Genomic DNA, 20,590 nt, shown 5'->3' with positions numbered 1-20,590 from the left:
AGAAAATGTCTTGTTGAAAAGGAACATCACCTCAGCAGCCTGTACAGTCACGCCACTACTGCCCATGTTCGTTTTACCAGGCCTCAGCCCTTGAATTTTTTAAATCACCATTATAACAGGCCAGTCACACTTGATAACAGCAATCCACCAGGGTCTATTAACAGACACAAGAACCATGCTGTGGAGTGGGAAACCCCCATTGGCCCAACATTGTACTCCTAACGCCTTCACTTAGTCGTGTTTAATAGGCTGTTAATGGACCATCAATCGACCGGCAGCGTGGATATGACAGTGCCCTGTGTGCCCAGAGCAGACAGTCCCCTGACAGGCCAATAAGGTCCTAATGAGAAGGACAGTAGCTCAGTGTCATAGTCCCCATCATTAGTCAATGAAGTGATCAATGAAACACGGTTTTGAGATAATAAGACTGTTGTGCAGTTTGTTTTTAAACCACTGACAGCCTATTTGCTCTTCACATTCTGTCTTTTCCTGCTCTGTTGTTGGATGGTTGAATAAATGTGATGTATATTTAAGCATATTTAGTGTCTGTCAAAGTAATTAAGTAGGGTAAGATTTAATAACTGCACTTAATTTGCCAATTAAGCCTTTTTACCTACATTTCTGCATCACTATGATACTAAGATGCTTAATGCTCTTTCGGAGAAAACCCATTTAAACAGACTGCTTGGAAGTTCAATAAGAGAAACTCATTATGTAACAGAACTAAATCAGTATCAGCCGGCATTCAAATTGTTGACCGCCATTGGCTTATCAGCGAAAATATTCACCAAGGCCTGATGTTTATCTGATGGGTTGCAATAATTGTATGCTGACTAAATGTTGTGTTGGTTATTGGCGGTCAGACTTGGACAAAACAGTCCATTTAAAACTCTTATTTTTTAAATAAAGATTTCTTTGTTTCCTGGGCACAAAATGGGTAATAAATAATAACGCCAATGAAAAACATCGGTTGTGGCCATGAGCCAAATTGTTTTTTTTTACATTGATTTTGGCCCAGAATTCTACAATTGGTGCAACCCAAGAACCTTTAGAGGTACTTTGGAAATCCACCCCCATTTCATTTGGGTTGTGGTTCCTACCCCCCAAAAAAGTCCAAAAGCTCCCGAGTTTATAATACACAGCAGATTGCAAATAAGTCTGTCAAAGTAATTAAGTAGGGTAAGTTTGAATAACTGCACTTAATTTGCCAATTAAGCATTTTACCTACATTTCTGCATCACTATGATACTAAGATGCTTAATGCTCTTTTGGAGAAAACTCATTTAAACAGATTGCTTGGAAGTTCAATAAGAGAAACTCATTATGCAACAGAACTAAATCAGTATCAGCCGGCATTCAAATGGTTGACCGCCATTGGCTTATCAGCAAAAATATTCACCAATGCCTGATGTTTATCTGACAGGTTGCAATAATTGTTTGCTTACTAAATGTTGTGTTGGTTATTGGCGGTCAGACTTGGACAAAACAGTCCTTTATAAAACTGTTATTTTTTAAAATAAAGATTTCTTTGTTTCCTGGGCACAAAAAAAGGGTAATAAATAATAACGACAATGAAAAACATTGGTTGTGGCTATGAGCCAAATTGGGCTTTTTTACATTGCTTTTGGCCCAGAATTCTACAATTGGTGCAACCCAAGAACCTTTAGAGGTACTTTGGAAATTCACCCCCATTTCATTTGGGTTGTGGTTCCTACCCCCCAAAAAAGTCCAAAAGCTCCAGAGTTTATAATACACAGCAGATTGCAAATAAGTCTGTCAAAGTAATTAAGTAGGGTAAGTTTTAATAACTGCACTTAATTTGCCAATTAAGCATTTTACCTACATTTCTGCATCTCTATGATACTAAGATGCTTAATGCTCTTTTGGAAAAAACTAATTTAAACAGACTGCTTGGAAGTTCAATAAGGGAAACTCATTGTGCAACAGAACTAAATCAGTATCAGCCGGCATTCAAATTGTTGACCGCCATTGGCTTATCAGCGAAAATATTCACCAAGGCCTGATGTTTATCTGACAGGTTGCAATAATTGTGTGCTGTCTAAATGTGGTCAGAACTTGGACAAAACAGTCCTTTTTTTAAAACTGATAGTTTTTAAATAAATATTTCTTTGTTTCCTGGCATAATAACGACAATGAAAAACATCGGTTGTGGCTATGAGCCAAATTGGGTTTTTTGACATTGCTATTGGCCCAGAATCCTACAATTGGTGCAACCCAAGAACCTTTAGAGGTACTTTGGAAATTCACCCCCATTTCATTTGGGTTGTGGTTCCTACCCCCCAAAAAAGTCCAAAAGCTCCCGAGTTAATACACAGCAGATTGCAAATAAGTCTGTCAAAGTAATTAAGTAGGGTAAGTTTTAATTTGCCAATTAAGCCTTTTACCTACATTTCTGCATCACTATGATACTAAGATGCTTAATGCTCTTTCGGAGAAAACTCATTTAAACAGACTGCTTGGAAGTTAAATAAGAGAAACTCATAATGCAACAGAACTAAATCAGTATCAGTCGGCATTCAAATTGTTGACCGCCATTGGCTTATCATCGAAAATATTCACCAAGGCCTGATGTTTATCTGACAGGTTGCAATAATTGTTTGCTTACTAAATGTTGTGTTGGTTATTGGCGGTCAGACTTGGACAAAACAGTCCTTTATAAAACTGTTATTTTTTAAAATAAAGATTTCTTTGTTTCCTGGGCACAAAAAAAGGGTAATAAATAATAACGACAATGAAAAACATTGGTTGTGGCTATGAGCCAAATTGGGGTTTTTTTACATTGCTTTTGGCCCAGAATTCTACAATTGGTGCAACCCAAGAACCTTTAGAGGTACTTTGGAAATTCGCCCCCATTTCATTTGGGCTGTGGTTCCTACCCCCAAAAAGTCCAAAAGCTCCTGAGTTAATACTTCACAGCAGATTGCAAATAAGTCTGTCAATGTAATTAAGTAGGGTAAGTTTTAATAACTGCACTTAATTTGCCAATGAAGACTTTTATCTACAGTTCTGCATCACTATGATACTAAGATGCTTAATGCTCTTTTGGAAAAACCTCATTTAAACAGACTGCTTGGAAGTTCAATAAGAGATACTCGTTAAATTCAACAGAACTAAAACTGGATCACAACCACTGGTCCATTATTAAGTCACCTAGTTTGGCAACTGATTAAATTGTTCATGGCATTTTCACAGTGCTTTTCTACCAACAACTCAAATGCAGTTTACAACACATGCCAACAATTCCACACACAGTTTGCCATGCAAGGTGCCAACCTGCTCATCAGGTGAGTAAACAACAAAAGAAGAGGAAGTGGCTTCCAGCTCTGAACATTAAGCCGATGTAGAAGTGCTTCAAACCTTTTTTTAGAAGTGAGTCTATTGGTTGCCAAAAAACTTAGATTGTATAGAAGTCTATGAGAAAGTACCCTACTTCTCACTTGATTTATTATCCAGTTTAAAAATGTCCTTCTGAGTTTATGGTCTCAATCACTAGTTTTCGGTCTTCTTCAATGCAGCCTGATGTTCACTTTGTAAATGATGGTCCCATTTAGAGTAACCAGCACATGTGAATGACAAGCTGCTACCAGGGCGACCCGTCAATGAGGATAGAGCTGGAGAAATGTGTATACATGGTACTGTCTAAATCAGGGGTCTCAAACTGAAATTACCTGGGGGCAGCTGGAGGCAGTATCAAAATGACCAAAAAAAGACACAAAATTACTAAAAAAAGACACAAAATGACAGAAAAAGACACAAAATGACCAAAAAAAAGACACAAAATGACTGAAAAAAAAACAACATTACTAAAAAAAAGACACAAAATTACCATAAAAGTAATTAAAGGGACCTTCCACACACAACACGGTAAAGTGCCATTCATATAAAACTCACATTAAACTTTCATATCAAGGTGGGGGCCACAAAATATCGTCACGAGGGCCACAATTAGCCTGCGGGCCGTGAGTTTGAGACCCCTGGTGTAAATCTAAATAGCAGTGAACTTGTTTTTTGGGTGTTTGTGTTCAGTTGTAATAAAAGACACTCGAAGGAGTCAGTTTTAAACAGATTACTGCTAGCCATGATTAACATTGTGGATTATGAATGCACCTTGCCAACAAAGCTTAAGAGACCTTCAGCTCCATCTGACTGGTGAGGACCCTCTCTCTAAATATTATATATCAAAAAGTTGACACCCAGAATACCAAACTCTGGGCTTCAAAACCAAGTACAACACCAATGGGAGACTTCTTTCATATAGTCAATGAGCAATCTTAAGGAGCCTGGGGATCCAATCAGGAATGATTACTAGACGGCCGCTTTACTTCCTGAGCTGTGCTGCACAATTAATCATTTAAGTAATTTTTCAAGAAAATTACCCACCCAAAAAACTGATGAGTAGGTCAAAAAAATGTGAGAAATGTGAGATGTTTCCTTGGTCTTACAGTAAAACAAACTAAACAGTTTGTTGCTCGGACAAAGCAAAGTCCAAAGCTTTAAATCAAAGAAATAATCAGCGGATCAATAGATACTGAAATCCTTTTCACAACTAGAGTCTTTAAGTTTCTGAATAATAATTAAGCATGCTTCAATGTTTCCTGATGATTTTTTCCTACATTTATGGTGCTTCTATTATAGTTTGTATAGTCTATTTATTTTTTTATGGGTTTTATGATTACATACACACTTTTATTGTTTTACAAATGTGTTTTTTTTATGAATACCCATTTAGGAACAAGTGTTACAAATTAGTTTAGGCCATAAATGCGACACTATATATGACATTACTCTATTTAGTTAATGGTCTACACTTAAGTGCGTGTCCCTATGAAAATAACCATAAACAAATGAATGTTCACAAAGTAAATGTCCACATGGGGGATAGTAAAAGACTTCATGTTTTTCCACTCATTTAGTATATAATATTTCTGCTAAATGCATTGAATCAAGCTGCAGACTGCTGTAGTGGTGTTATGATACGATCCGTGCCCGACCTGATCTTACTACTAATAATATGCAAATGTTTAAAATATGCATTGTTAGTATGCAAATGTAGTCTGTAAAAATGAATAGGCAAATAGAGAATAAGTGTAGTACGGAGCCGCTGGTCGCCACATGATCACACCTTGTCCTTCATGTGGAAACAACACAGTTGGTGGACATTTTTTTTCCAACATTACAGGAGGAGGGCTGGCAGCTGGCACATTTAAATACATGCTCCGCAAGAATTGTATCATTATTTATTGGATTATTTTTACATAGCAACAGTTACAAATCTGGAAGTTCTCCAAATGGGACACACAATCAGTTGTGTTTGGACAACTCTGATTCCAAAAATACCGGTTTCCCATACCAAAAATCAAACAAAAACACATTTTCTTCTACATTTTGAAGGAAACTTATTTTTCTCCAGGATTGCAGTTGCAGTTTTAACCCATTTAGGTCTAAAACGGCTGGGAAAAAAATGCCTGTAAAACCTCTGGGTGATTTTAAAATAAGCCCCTAAAACCTGAAGTTTTTCTGTAAATTCAACAGAAGTGTCAACTCTTCCTACTAAATAGATTTTTCAGCCTCTGTAGCAGATAGAAATGAATTCATTCTTCCGCCATGATTTCAAAGTTCTGGAAAAGTCCCATGATGCATTGCGACACTCCCACATGTATTCTCTTTTTGTCTTTTTTTGTGTCATTTTGTGTCTTTTTTGTGTCATTTTGTGTCTTTTTTTGGTAATTTTGTTTTTTTTTTTTGGTAATTTTGATTTCAGTTCTGGAAAAGTCCCATGTTGCATTGCGACACTCCCACATGTATTCTGATGCATTTCATCGGCCAAGAGACCGAAAATAGGTGGAAAAAACTACAAATACCAAAAACGACGTATCTGCTTTCCCAGATTTAATGGTAGAATAACACAACAACAATAAAGGTAGAAATGCGGTAATGCTTTCCCGCCTTAAATGGGTTAAACACATGGTTGATGTTTGGTTAGGTGTACGTAGGGCTGGGCGATATGGACCAAAAGTCATATCCCGATATATTTAGGCTGAATTTTGATATAAGATATATATCCTGATGTTTCTATCGCAAAGTGAGAGCAAATGTTCTCAGTCAAAGTCAAATATGACATGTCACAAGTAGATTTATTGAAGTAAACATAAATACTGTATAACAACAAGAGAACCTTTTTTTTTTTCCAAATCAAAACTCCATAAAGTGCACATTTAAATAAAACAATATCTTAAATAAAAGCCACAGCTTGCCTGTAGCAACGATCACAGTGTAAATTTGAACTATATCGACAGCCTATATTAGATTAGACTTTATTAATTCCACAGCGGGGAAGTTTCTTTGTTACAGCCGACCACAAAAATTGCACACAAATTATTTCCCTTTAAGATAAAGATAAAAAAATAAACAATCTAATAGAAAAAGGCATCAACAATATACTAAATACAACTTAGTGCAAATTAAGTGAAGAGTTTGCAGAGTGCAAATTATAAGCAAAATGTGCAGAAATGACCGTATGGTCTAATTTCATACCACATTTAACAATATATTGCCCAGCCCTAGTAAATGCTAATATTACAGACAAGTATAGAGACGAGTTCACATCTGGCTACCTCTACTTTATCACTGAGGCTCCAAACATGTCATATAACATGGACACTACAAACTGCGGGTCATTATGAGCACTTTTCTCTATCAGTCCACATACAGAACAACACATTTCAGATTGACTCAGCAGTAGAACGGGTCGTTGAGCAGCATCTGACATCATCCATCAACCTTCTCTGACCTGGACCGTCTGACAGCACTTTGTTCAAATCAGTTTCTGTTTTACAATATGGGTAGAAATTTAATTTAAAGTTATAGTCACTCAAATATAACTTGGGTGATTCTCATGAACATGGTGCAGCTCATAGCAAAAATCCAAGAACATTGAATACATATTTTCTTTGACCCTTTATAACAAATACAAATTAAAAAGTCACTGTTTATTATGAATTTATAATCTTTTTTCAACAAGTTAAGGAATTTTCTTTTTTAGAGACACTGTGAGCAAAAAAAAATCATTACCGTAACACATTATTACATTTAAAAAAAAAAAAAGTTTTTTTGTGTGTTTTTTTTCTTTGGCAAGCACTTAAATATGCTCAAGGTTAGCTTTATATTTTATTAAAATATACACATATTTTAATGCAAACTATTCTATAATTACCGCAACATTTAACATTTTTTTCTCATCATTTTTCATGCAGATTTTGTTCTGTATACATCATTAAAAACATTATGTTTGATTATATATTTTGTTCTTTATACTTTGTTAAAAACCATTATGTTTGATTATATTTTGTTAAATTATACATTTTTAAACAAATGTATATTTATTTTTATTAAAGTTTATTAAATATTTATTGTATACAAGTGTGTGGAAACCATGACATTTTATCTGGATCCATTACAGTAATGAAATTGTGAAAAATGTGTTTAAAAATATAGAAAATATTATTTCAACACAAAAAAATGAATTGTGCCTCATTATGGCTATATTGTTCATTCATATAAAAGTGAAATATATTTAGTTTAATAAAGTATGTCCTTATAATCTTCACAGACAGAACTTAGACTGGCTTCATGAGAATCACACAAACATGTTTAAAAATATTTTTTTTAAAGTGCAAGAGAGAGACAGAGCATCCAGAGAGAACAGAAACTGGTTCAATACAAGTTACAGATAAACTATAGAATTGCAAATAATTGCACTACTTCAGTGCTAAGCAGAGTTGATATGAGCAGATATGAGTCACACTAAATAAACACAATGCTGACCAGTTTAAAGCAGGAGTCTCAAACTCAAATGCAGTTTCAAAATGACAAAAAAAAAGGCACAAAATTATAAACAAAAAAAGACACAAAATAACCAAAAAAGACACAAAATTACCAAAAAGACACACAATGACTGAAAAAACACAAAATTACTTTAAAAAGACACAAAATTACAAAAAAAGACACAAAATGACCAAAAAATACACAGAATTACCCACAAAAGACACAAAATTACCCCAAAAAATATACAAAATGACAGGAAAAAAAAAAATTACTTAAAAAAGACACACAATTTCCAAAAAAAGACACAAAATTATTAAAAAAAAGACACAAAATTTCCAGAGAAAGACACAAAAGGACCAAAAACAGTAATTAAAGGGACCTTCCACACAACACGGTAAAGTGCTATTCATATAAAACTCACATTAAACTTTCATATCAAGGTGGGGGCCACAAAATATTGTGACAAGGGCTGCAATTATCCCGCGGGCCGCGAGTTTGAGACCCCTGCTTTAAAGTGTGACATTTGTCTTATACTAGGAACGAGTTTATGCTCAACCTGCGGTGGGAGCATAAATTAAAAAGTCCCTCCGATGTAAAAGTCAGAGTAGTTTCAACATGTACGGTAGGTTGTCCTGCTCAGAAAGTAATAAATAGCTGAGGGGTGTTTCCCTGTTGCAGATAGACATCGAGATAATGAAACATACATGAGGATGCAAACACCCACACGAACCCACAAACGAAGCAGAAGTTGGATTCTTAACTTCACCCAATGATTAATATCTTTAAAGTAAAACATATCTAGTAATAACAGCAGGAATTAGGGCTGGGCGGTATGGAACAATACACTGTAAAAAAACGATGAACAATAATAATACATTTTATTTGTAATGCACTTTACATTACAGGAAATCTCAAAGTGCTACAGGTTAAAAGCATAATAGTCCAATTATAAAAAGGATTAAAAAAGGAAACAAAGCAGCTAAAAACAGAAAACATACATATATAATCTAAAAAAACATCTCAATAAACAGATTGCACGCAATATTATTAATTAAATCTAACTACGTTATAAGTTGAGTTAATAACTTAACAGGAAGTGCCTTATTACATATTATATACGATATAAAAAGACACAAAGTGACCAAAAAAAAGACACAACGAAAGACACAAAATGATCAATATCTATCTATCATGTATAGGGTTATATATACTGTATGTGTGTATTTGTATAGGGTTATATATACTGTATGTGTATACATGTATAGGGTTATATATACTGTATGTGTGTATATGTATAGGGCTATATATACTGTATGTGTGTATATGTATAGGGTTATATATACTGTATGTGTGTAAATGTATAGGGTTATATATACTGTATGTGTGTATTTGTATAGGGGTTATATATACTGTATGTATGTATTTGTATAAGGTTATATATACTGTATGTGTGTATATGTATAGGGTTATATATACTGTATGTGTGTATTTGTATAGGGGTTATTTATACTGTATGTATGTATTTGTATAAGGTTATATATACTGTATGTGTGTATATGTATAGGGTTATATATACTGTATGTGTGTATTTGTATAGGGTTATATATACTGTATGTGTGTATTTGTATAAGGTTATATATACTGTATGTGTGTATATGTATAGGGTTATATATACAGTATGTGTGTATTTGTATGTTATATATACTGTATGTGCGTAAATGTTTATACGTTTATGTACATCTGTTTAATGTGAATATGTGAGTATGTGTATGTAAATGTATATGCATCTAACATACGCTGTTATTTTTTTCGGTTCGAATAGAAGAATAAATAAAATGAAATGAAAAAAATAAAATAAAATAAGAAAAAAAAAAAGCGATATATCGCCCAGCCCTAGCAGGAATACATCCTGACTGCATGGACTTGGTTCATTCAACAGAGACAGTGGGAGAGATTGTTTGTTTTTTTGTGTACAAATAACTAATTCTGATAAGAGGCTAAAGACTGCAGCTTTGCTAAGACACACACACACACACGCACACACACACACACACACACACTAAACTCCAGCCAGGGGAATCTGACCACTTTCTGAGGCTCGGAGCAATTTGTAGGTCACAAAGCTCTCTGTGACCGCTGGTGTAGAGTGGAAGTCACTGCCACTCGCAGGTCACTCTAGTGTTGGGACACACACACACACACACACACATCTGCACACCACACACACACACACACACACACACACACACACACACACACACACACACACACACACACAGATCATTACTTTTACCTCTGCACTTTGCTGTTTACTGATCACACTTTAACACACATAGATCCCTCACATCTATACTGATTTTGACACCTTTGAAAATGCCTGGCATTATTATTATTATTATTATATATACTGTTGCTGCCATTACTATTATTACTATATACTGTGATATACTACTATTATTATTATTATTATTATTATTATACTGGCCTTATTATTATTATTATTTTATATCATATTATTTTATTTATTATATTATTTTATTTCTAATTATTTTATTTATTTTTATTTTATCATATTGTTACTATTTATTATTACATATTATATTATATACTGACAAAAAAAAGGACACAAAATTACCAAAAAAAAGACACAAAATGACAAAAAAAAGACACAAAATGACCATAAAAAAGACACAAAATGACCAAAAATGACACAAAATGACAAAAAAAGACACAACGAAAGACACAAAATGACCGATATCTATCTATCTATCTATCTATCCATCTATCCATCCATCCATCCATCTATGAAAGGCTCACAGGAAGCTTTAAGACACAGCGAGCGCTTCAAATATTAATCCTGTGTGCGTCTCCCTGTTCACTGCAGCTTTACGAGCCTTCTTAACACACATGTGAGCTTCTTATGAGAGTTTGACTAGAAGGGACGAGTTAAGGACTTGGTCTCATGTCTGGGGACACGAGGATCACTGCAGGTCCCCCCAAGAGGCCTTCAATGAAAGTTTTATGTGTGGTGTGTGTGTGTGTGTGTGTGTTTCTGTGTGGGTTGCAAAAGGGGCTGTGTGTGTGTGTGTGTGTGTGTGTGTGTGTGTGTGTGTGTGTGTGTGTGTGTGTGTGTGTGTGTGTGTGTGTGTGTGTGTGTGTGTGTGCACCTGGCCTGCTGCATTATTAAAGCTCTGAAGCTAGCTCATAGAAAAGGAAAAGAAGTTGGAGGAGGAGGAGGAGAAGAGGGAGCAGCTGTAGGATAGAGCAGCTATTCTCAACCTGAGGGGCCCGACCCCAATTGGGGTCCCGAGATGATTTCTGGGGGTCGCCAAATCATTTTTGGTCATTTTGTGTCTATTTTTATTGTTTTTGTGTTTATTTTGTCATTTTGTGTCTTCTTTTTGGTCATTTTGTGTCTATTTTTGGTCATTTTGTGTCTATTTTTAGTGATTTTGTGTTTATTTTGTCATTTTGTGTCTTTTTTTTGGTCATTTTGTATCATTTTGTGTCTTTTTTGGTCATTTTGTGATTTTTTTAGTCATTTTGGGTCTTTTTAGTCATTTTGTGTGTTTTTTTTTTAAATCATTTTGTGTCTTTTTAGTCATTTTGAGTGTTTTTTTTATCATTTTGTGTCTTTTTTATCATTTTGTGTCATTTCTGGTCATTTTGTGTCTTTTTTTAGTCATTTTGTGTCTTTTTTTGGTCATTTTGTGTCTTTTCTGGTCATTTTGTGTCTTTCTTAGATCATTTTGTGGTCAATTTGTGTCTTTTGGGGTCATTTTGTTTCCTTTTTTTGGTCATATTGTATCTTTTTCAGTCAATTGTGTCTTTTTGTGGTCATTTTGTGGTGAATTTGATTATTTGTTAGGGTAATTTTGTGTCTTTTCTGACAATATGCATGTTAAATTGGGGGTCGCGACTCAAAAAGGTTGAGAACTCGTGGGATAGAGGAGTAAAGGAAGAGGAGAAAAATGAGCTTTGACTGGAACATAAGAGGGGGCATGCCCCAGTTTATAGAGGAAGGAACAGTAGGTGGTACAAGGATCAGAAGAGCAGTCAAGTCAGGCTGGAGAGGAGAATAGAAGAAGCACTGGTCGTTTCTGACAGGCAGAATGGGAAATTATATTCATAAGGCAAGAGAAAAAAATCAGAATTGCTCCTCCAGCAACCTTATTCCAGAGTTTTTAAGGTTATTTGACCTGGTGATGCTAAAATTTTACACCATATAGTCGAGGTGTGAATCAGCAGAGGCCCAAGATACGATTTAATCCCAATACTTGAATGTTTAATGGATTTGTTCAATAAAGACATGAAATATTATAATTGTTTGTGTGGTATTAGGTTAAGCACGTTGTGTTTGTCTATAATTGCGACTTAGATGCCAGTCAGATCATGTTTTATGACAAATTAATGCAGAAAACTAGGTAATTTCAAAGGGTTCACATACTTTTTTCTTGCAAATGTATAAAATAAAAGAACAACAAACATTACAAAAGAACTAAATATTACAAACCCTAGTAAAGGCAGCATTTATATATATAAAGAAAGTAAAAAATTGAACTATATCGATATATGCAATACGGTCTAATTCCATATCACATTTAAAAATATATCGATATATCTTTTATATCGATATGTCGCCCAGCCCTACAACCATCAAATAAAAAGTGCACTGTTAAAATGTGGCTTTAAACTGGATTAAAAGTAAATTTAAGAAAAACATGTGGCAAACAACCTTGCAAAAGCATGCAAAATGTACAATTATTATTGTGATTTCCCTGCGTATAAGAACTGTTGTAAACATTTGGGATAATGTTGGTAAATAACTCAACAAAATGAAACATCGCTTTTGTAGTTTTGAGATATTTTGACGCAGAAAAGTTTAATAATTTAGGTGCTGTACAACAGAAATAAAACATAAAATACAATTAACTGACAACAACAAAATAAAACAAGAAGAAATGACATCAAGGTGATCAAACAACCGTAATGAAAGGAAATTAAAAGAAGGCCAATCAATAAAAATGAGTTTTTAGAAGAGAATTAAAAGCAATATTATTGCGATTTTAAGCATTTTGCGATACAATATATTGCGATTTAACTGTTTGACTGCATTTTGTGTCCACAAAATTAAATTCAATCAAGATTTGTTTTGTCAAATAGGAGAAAATGTGTCCAGAGAAACCCAGTGAGCCCATTTTAAATGAGATTGCATGAGGTCAGAGGTCACATGACCACTTTGAAAATCACCATGAAATTTGTCATTTTGTGTCTTTATTGGTCATTTTGTATCTTTTTTGTGGTAATTTTGTGTCTTTTTTAGTCATTTTGTGTCTTTTTCGTTCAATTTGTGTCTTTTTTTAGGTCATTTTGTGTCTTTTTTGTCATTTTGTGTCTTTTTTAAATCATTTTGTGGTCAATTTGTGTCTTTTGGGGTCATTTTGTTTCCTTTTTTTGGCCATACTGTCTCTTTTTTGGTCAATTTGTGTCTTTTTGTGGTCATTTTTTGTCATTTTGTCGTCAATTTGATTATTTTTTGGGGTAATTTTGTGTCTTTTCTGACAACATGCATGTTAAATTGGGGGTCGCGACTCAAAAAGGTTGAGAACTACTGGGATAGAGGAGTAAAGAAACCATCTCCCTTTCAACATTGTTAGCCAGAAAGTTAATTTTACAGTCTTGGAAATGTGAAAGGGCTCCTACATTTGAAACGTGGTTGAGAGAGCTGGGAACTGGATTACACTTGGAGAAAATAATATAATATAATATCGCCACGCAAAATATCACCATATTAGATTAGATTCGACTTTATTAATCCCACAGCGGGGACATTTCTTTGTTACAGCCGACCACAAGAATTGCCCACAAAATTCTTTCCCTTTTAGATAAAGATAAAAAATAAACAATCTATTAGGGTTGTCACGATACTAAGATTTTCAACTCGATACAAGGATAAAAACAAAGACCCTTTTAACAAGAAAAATGCAAATTGTAAAAATGAACAGAACCACAGGTTAAATATTTATAATAAAAAACAGTTGTGCAAAAAGAAACTGCAACTATGATAACAAGCTTCAGATAGGGCTGGGCGATATGGCCCTAAAAGAATATATTTATAGATATTTCAGGCTATTTTTGCAATAGCGATATTCTTGACGATATTAGGAAATACTTAAAAAGATATAGAAAATATGATTTTTTTTTAGTCTGTTTAAATAATTAAAAATCTAAAACGTAGTTGAAGTGCAAATCTCAACAGTTTCCAAACACAACATTTTTTACTCTTGACTCTTGAGTATGAGCAAATAATAAAAAATAACCATTTAGGGGTTCCGGGGGCATATTTTATTGACATTTTGTAAAGGAGAATAAAGGTTCTTGTATGTTTTATTTAAGGCATCTTATTTTGACAGTCTTCTTGTAAATTCGTTGGTGGATTCTCTTAACACGCTGTGCTCTTATTTTGAAAGCTGCATGTGTTTAGCGACAGAAAGTAAGTAGCTTTTTGTGATTAAAACAACTTTAACCACTACATCAAGAAGTAGGAATGTTGCCAATATCATGATATGCATTTTTTTTAACCATAAAAAAAAATATACCGATATTATCTTGAACGATACGATATGGCACACCACTAGCTTCAGATACTCGATACTTTTGAAAATGAGTATCGTATCCGGATACAACGTTTTAGTATCGATACTTTTTTGAGTATGGATACTTTTGACAACCCTACAATCTAATAGAAAAAGACATTTAACAATAAACAATATACTATATACAACTTTTCCCCCCACCTCTAGCAGGAATCACACTTTACTCACATTAGATTTCTACACTTTCCCATCCTGCAACAACATAAAAGTAAATAGACCATTTATAAATGGTAAACAGATAGTTTTTTAATGTTTAATCATCAATTATAAACCGTATATAGGCCATTTAGAATGGTGAATAGAAAATGTAATAATGTTGAACTATAATTTATAAATGCCAAATAGATTACTTTACCATAAACAAACATAATTATTAGTTTATTAATAGCTTTACACTCATTATAACTTTTTTTTAACACCATATTAAGTGTGTAAATAATTTCAAAATGATTCTTATACCTTTAAGAAATTGCTTGAAAACATTTAAAGATTAAATATGTATAGAATTTTGTCAATGGTTAATAATAATTGGTTTATAAACCATCTATAAAACATCACTTAGATGGTTATTGTAAAGTGTTACCGATACTTTTTTGAGTATGGATACTTTTGACAACCCTACGATCTAATAGAAAAAGACATTTAACAATATACAATAAACTATATACAACTTTTCAGCCCACCTCTAGCAGGAATCACACTATACTCACATTGGATTTCTACACTTTCTCCATCCTGAAACAACATTTACTCCACTATAACACCACATGAGGTGACCTCTGACCCCTCGGGGCCGTCCCTCCTTTACATCCTGATTTGGGACCTCAGATCGTGGATCCGCCGGCTCCCATAGAGGGAGAAACCTCCCGACACACCTGACATCCTGCCTGAGGCTCACGACAAAACCCTGTCTTTAAACATGGATGAGCCTGCCCACCACCACATCTCCCTCTTCTCCTCTTCTGTCTCTCTCTTTCTCTTCGGTCTCTCTCGACTCTGACGCAAAGCTGAGAGCAGCTGCTTCAGTCTGTCTCAATAATTCAACAGTGGGATGAGGACTTTGAGGAGCAGCAGAAGATGGGAAGGGAAGTGAGAGTCAGATGGAGGAGAAGACATTAGAAGAGATATGCAGAAGGAAATATAAAGACTGAGGGGTTCACAACACGGCTAAAGGGGGCCGGGCGCTTTAGGTGATGATCTTCACGCAAACATCCACACCAGTCTGACAACTCTGACTCTGTCCCACTCCACCTCCTCTATCTGCTGGCTGCTCCACACACTCGTTAGCTGCTGTTCCAGCCGTCCGCTGAGAGGAATAAAGCTGTTCACCTGTAGGGATCCACCTCCACCTCTTATTCACCTTTAGGTTATTCTGCTGTGGTGTAATATGAACTACTATTAACTCAGATCAGGGCTCTATGATAAACAATTACATGGAACAAAGTTTGATGAAAGCGTGTGCAGGTTTTAGCTGGTTTTGTTAACAGAGGTCTAGAAGCAAAGTAAAGGAAGTTTCTTGCAGATTCTGGCATCTATTTCACAAATGATGCATGCAAGTTTGCTGGATTCATCTTCCACACATTAATATGAAGCCTCTATGTGTTGTTCAGGGCTCTAAAACAATCACATGTAACAAAGTTTAATGAAAGCATGTGCAGATTTTCCACTTTGTTAGTAGCCAGGGACTAGAAGCAAATTAAAGGAAGTTTCTTGCAGATTCTGGCTTCTATTTTTTTTTTTAGAAATGATGCATGCAAGTTTGCTGGATTCATCTTCCACATTACTATCAAGCCTCTATGTGTTGTTCAGGGCTCTAAAACAATTAAATGTAACAAAGTTAATGAAAGCATGTGCAGGTTTTAGCTGATTTGTTAGCCTATAACAGGGACTAGAAGCAAAGTAAAGGAAGTTTCTTGCAGATTCTGGCTTCTATTTCAGGAATGATGCATGCAAGTTTGCTGGATTCATCTTCCAGATTAATACGAAACCTCTAGGTGTTGTTCAGGGCTCTAAAACAATTACATGTAACACAGTTTAATGAACTCATGTGCAGGTTTTAGCTGGTTTTGTTAGCAGGGACTATAGGAAGCAAAGAAAAGGAAGTTCCTTCCAGATTCTGGCTTCTATTTCAGAAATGATGCATGCAAGTTTGCTTAATTCATCTCTCAGATTAATATGAAACCTCTGTGTGTTGTTCAGGGCTCTAAAACAATCACATGTAAAAAAAAGTTTAATGAAAGCATGTGCAGATTTTCTACTTTGTTAGTAGCCAGGGACTAGAAGCAAATTAAAGCAAGTTTCTTGCAGATTCTGGCTTCTATTTCAGAAATGATGCATGCAAGTTTGCTGGATTCATCTCTCAGATTAATATAAAGCCTCTATGTGTTGTTTAATTGTTGATATTCAGCTGTGGTGTAATATGAACTACCATTAACACAACTCAGGGCTCCACAGCTCTAAAACAATCACATGTAACAAAGTTTAATGAAAGCATATGCAGGTCTAAGCTGGCTTCTTTAGCAGCCAGGGACTATAAGCAAAGTAAAGGAACTTCCATGCAGATTCTGGCTTCTATTACAGAAATGATGCATGCAAGTTTGCTGAATTCATCTTTCACATTAATATGAAACCTCTATGTATTGTTCAGGGCTCTAAAACAATTACATCTAACAAAGTTTAATGAAAGCATGTGCAGGTTTAGCTGGTTTTGTTAGCAGGGACTATAGGAAGCAAAGAAAAGGAAGTTTCTTGCACATACTGGCTTCTAATTCAGAAATGATGCATGCAAGTTTGCAGAATCAATCTTCCAGATTAATATGAAGCCTCTATGTGTTGTTCAGGGCTCTAAAACAATTAAATGTAACAAAGTTTAATAAAAGCATGTGCAGGTTTTAGCTGGTTTTGTAAGCAAAGTAAAGGAAGTTCCTTGCAGATTCTGGCTTCTATCTCAGAAATGATGCATGCAAGTTTGCTGAATCCATCTCTCAGATTAATATGAAGCCTCTATGTGTTGTTTAATTGTTGGTAAACATGCATCTCCTGAGTGAACAACAAGACATGGAGATGGTGTAACATGAACTAGCATTAACACAGCTCAGGGCTCTAAAACAATCACATGTAACAAAGTTTAATGAAAGCATGTAGCTGGCTTTGTTAGCAGGGACTATAGGAAGCAGAGCAAAGGAACTTCCTTGCACATACTGGCTTCTATTCCAGAAATGATGCATGCAAGTTTGCAGAATCCATCTTTTCAGATTAATATGAAGCCTGTGTGTGTGTGTTGTTTAATTGTTGAGCGGCATGCATCTCCTGCTCCTGAGCGAACAACAGACATGGAGACGGTGGTGGCGTGCAGACAAAGGGATTGTGGAGGCTACAGCTCCCCAAGCTAACACCAGCCGAAGTTTCCCGACTAAGGAAGCATGCATTTGGGTCTCCTGCTGCAAGCAGTGGCGGCGATTACAAGCTCTTTATCCGCAGGACTTTAGTCCCACAACCAGGGGAGAAAATCTGTCCGGGCCACAAAAGTTGTGAGGGAGCAGCAGCTTCTCCTCCTTCTCCTCCTTCTCCTTGCACGGAGATCGGAGCGGCATCTCCCCGCTGGAGGAGCGGACACACATGGATACAATGTAGCCACAGCAGCGTTCTGCAACAGTGTCGTTGTGGAACGTGGAACCATTCTAGAACGCGTCCCTGATTCTATTTTGTAACAAAGCCCCCAAACAGCTGTATTCTATTTTTACCTGCTGCTTCACTGGAGGCGACACAAAAGCCAGATAGCTCCAATGATCAGCGTCACACCGAATGCATTGTTCCTCCTCACAAAGTGGGATCCCCATCAATGCTCCTCACACACACAATCCAGCCCTGAGTGCACATTTATTCCTGCATTGTTAGTGGAAACATGTGCAGCAACACACACTCCCTCCGGTGCAACTTTGGTGGCAAAAAACAGCCATTTGCTCTTAGTTTTGAATTAGAAAAGAAACAAGAAAGAGAAGAAGAGTGAGGCTGGCTGTGTAGCTTAGCAGCCTGGATGCTAACCCAGCAGCCATGCCTGTGTTAGTTAGAGAGAGTTAGAGGATGCAAGAAGCACAACACAACCATTAAAACTACCACAGCATCACTTTAGTAGCTTGAACAATAAAAGAGGTTGGTGAACATGCTGCTGGGCTGCCTCAACATCAGTTAGCAACTTTAGCTTTAACCCTAGCTCACTCTTCTTCTCTGCTTCTACATTTAAATGTGCATTCAGTCATGTAACAGACGCTTTTAGTCAAAGCGACTAACAGAAAGAAAAGGCAACATTGTAGCATCAGAGCAGTAAGAGCCACTAGTGTAGCAGTAAGTGCTGTGAGCTTCTCTAAGCAGTATTGTGTGTTGTGACAGTGCAGTAATGGACTTACTTTTCTCTCGCCTGGCTGTCGGAGGGGACCACAGCTCCTTTACCCTTGCCGTACATGTTGGAGGCTGTTCTGCTACTTTATGTTATCCCAGTCGACACCTGTCAGAGAAAGCTAGCAGAGAAAGCTCCTATCTCCATAGCTACCCGCTCTCTGTTCTCTCCCTGTCTGCCTGGCTCTCTTTGCTCCGGTTTCCTTTTTTTCTACATCCCCAACATTGCCCACAAATCAGGCAGGGTTTCAGCCGGGGGGGCTTGAAACAGTCCGCTGGTGGAGCTTTTTTTTTTTTTTTCAATCGCTGTTCCTGGATTCAGCTCACGCCCCCCCTGTTGTGAGAAGGTGGGGGCTTCTTAAAGGCACAGTGTCTCACTTTTAGTCCACTTCGCTCAAGTTCAAGTTTTCTTCTGGAGGCCTTCAAGTTCAGGCCGTACGCTGCATTTGTGTTCATGTACAAGTACTAATTTGCTGTTTTGAAATGTTTATTCAACTGTGACATAGATCTAGTGGTGTGTTTCAGTGTTTCTTTTTCAGAATCAAAATCAGAAAGCCTTTATTGTCCTTGTCAATTTGCCATCAACCCGTCCAAAACGTATAAAACACACAATAATATGACAGAGGTGAAGATAAAGAAATACAGCACAATGAACCTCAACAACATAAGCATAATACACTTAAGTTTTCTTCTGGAGGCCTTCAAGTTCAGGCCGTATGTTGCATTTGTGTTCATGTACAAGTACCAGTTTGCTATTTTGAAACGTTTATTCAACCGTAGCATAGATCCAATGGTGTGTTTCAGTGTTTCTTTTTCAGAATCAGAATGAAAAAGCCTTTATTGTCATTGTCAATTTGCCATCAACCCGTCCAAAATGTATAAAAACACACAAACAATATGACAGAGATGAAGAGAAAGAAATACAGCAGAATAAAGGAAAGGAAATGAGGAAAAAACAATGAAAAAAACCTCAGCAACTTCTGGAGGTCTCCAAATTCAGGCCTTACATTGCATTTGTTTTCATGTACAAGTACCAGTTTGCTATTTTGAAACGTTTATTCAACCGTAGCATAGACCCAAATGGTATGTTTCAGTGTTTCTTTTTCACACTCAGAATCAGAAAGCCTTTATTGTCATTGTCAATTTGCCATTAACCCGTCCAAAATGTATAAAAACACACAAACAATATGACAGAGAGGAAGAGAAAGAAATACAACACGATAAAGGGGAGGAAAGGAGGAAAAAACAATGAAAAAAACCTCAGTAACTTCTGGAGGCCTCCAAATTCAGGCCTTACATTGCATTTGTTTTCATGTACAACTACAAATTTGCTATTTTGAAACGTTTATTCAACCGTAACATAGATCCAATGGTGTGTTTCAGTGTTTCTTTTTCAGAATCAGAATCAGAAAGCCTTTATTGTCATTGCAAAGGTAACAGTAGTACAACAAAATTTGCCATCAACCCGTCCAAAATGTATAAAAACACACAAACAATATGACAGAGATGAAGATAAAGAAATAGAGCACAACGTGAGGGGAGGAAAGGAGGAAAAAACAATGAAAAAAACCTCAGAAACTTCTAGAGGCCTCCACATTCAGGCCTTACATTGCATTTGTTTTCATGTACAACTACAAATTTGCTATTTTGAAACGTTTATTCAACCGTAACATAGATCCAATGGTGTGTTTCAG

The 20,590-nt window shown here is 35.9% G+C and overlaps 1 protein-coding gene across 2 annotated transcripts in view; it reads right to left on the bottom strand.

The window, feature by feature from the left end:
• zgc:110158 (uncharacterized protein LOC553590 homolog) overlaps positions 1-19,147 on the bottom strand; it is an 86,087-nt gene extending 66,940 nt beyond the window's left edge. For both annotated transcript variants that reach the window (XM_059352880.1, XM_059352881.1), the window contains exon 1: positions 18,908-19,147. In XM_059352880.1, coding sequence (XP_059208863.1) covers positions 18,908-18,963 — 56 coding nt within the window. In that variant the 5' untranslated portion in view covers positions 18,964-19,147. The remainder of the gene's footprint in view (positions 1-18,907) is intronic.
• Between the last annotated feature and the right edge of the window lie 1,443 nt (positions 19,148-20,590).

This window comes from Centropristis striata, chromosome 16 (genome assembly GCF_030273125.1).
Source record: "Centropristis striata isolate RG_2023a ecotype Rhode Island chromosome 16, C.striata_1.0, whole genome shotgun sequence".
NCBI lineage: Eukaryota > Metazoa > Chordata > Actinopteri > Perciformes > Serranidae > Centropristis > Centropristis striata.
Note: the sequence above shows the minus strand (reverse complement) of the source record. Positions and strands in the feature narration are given on the sequence as shown.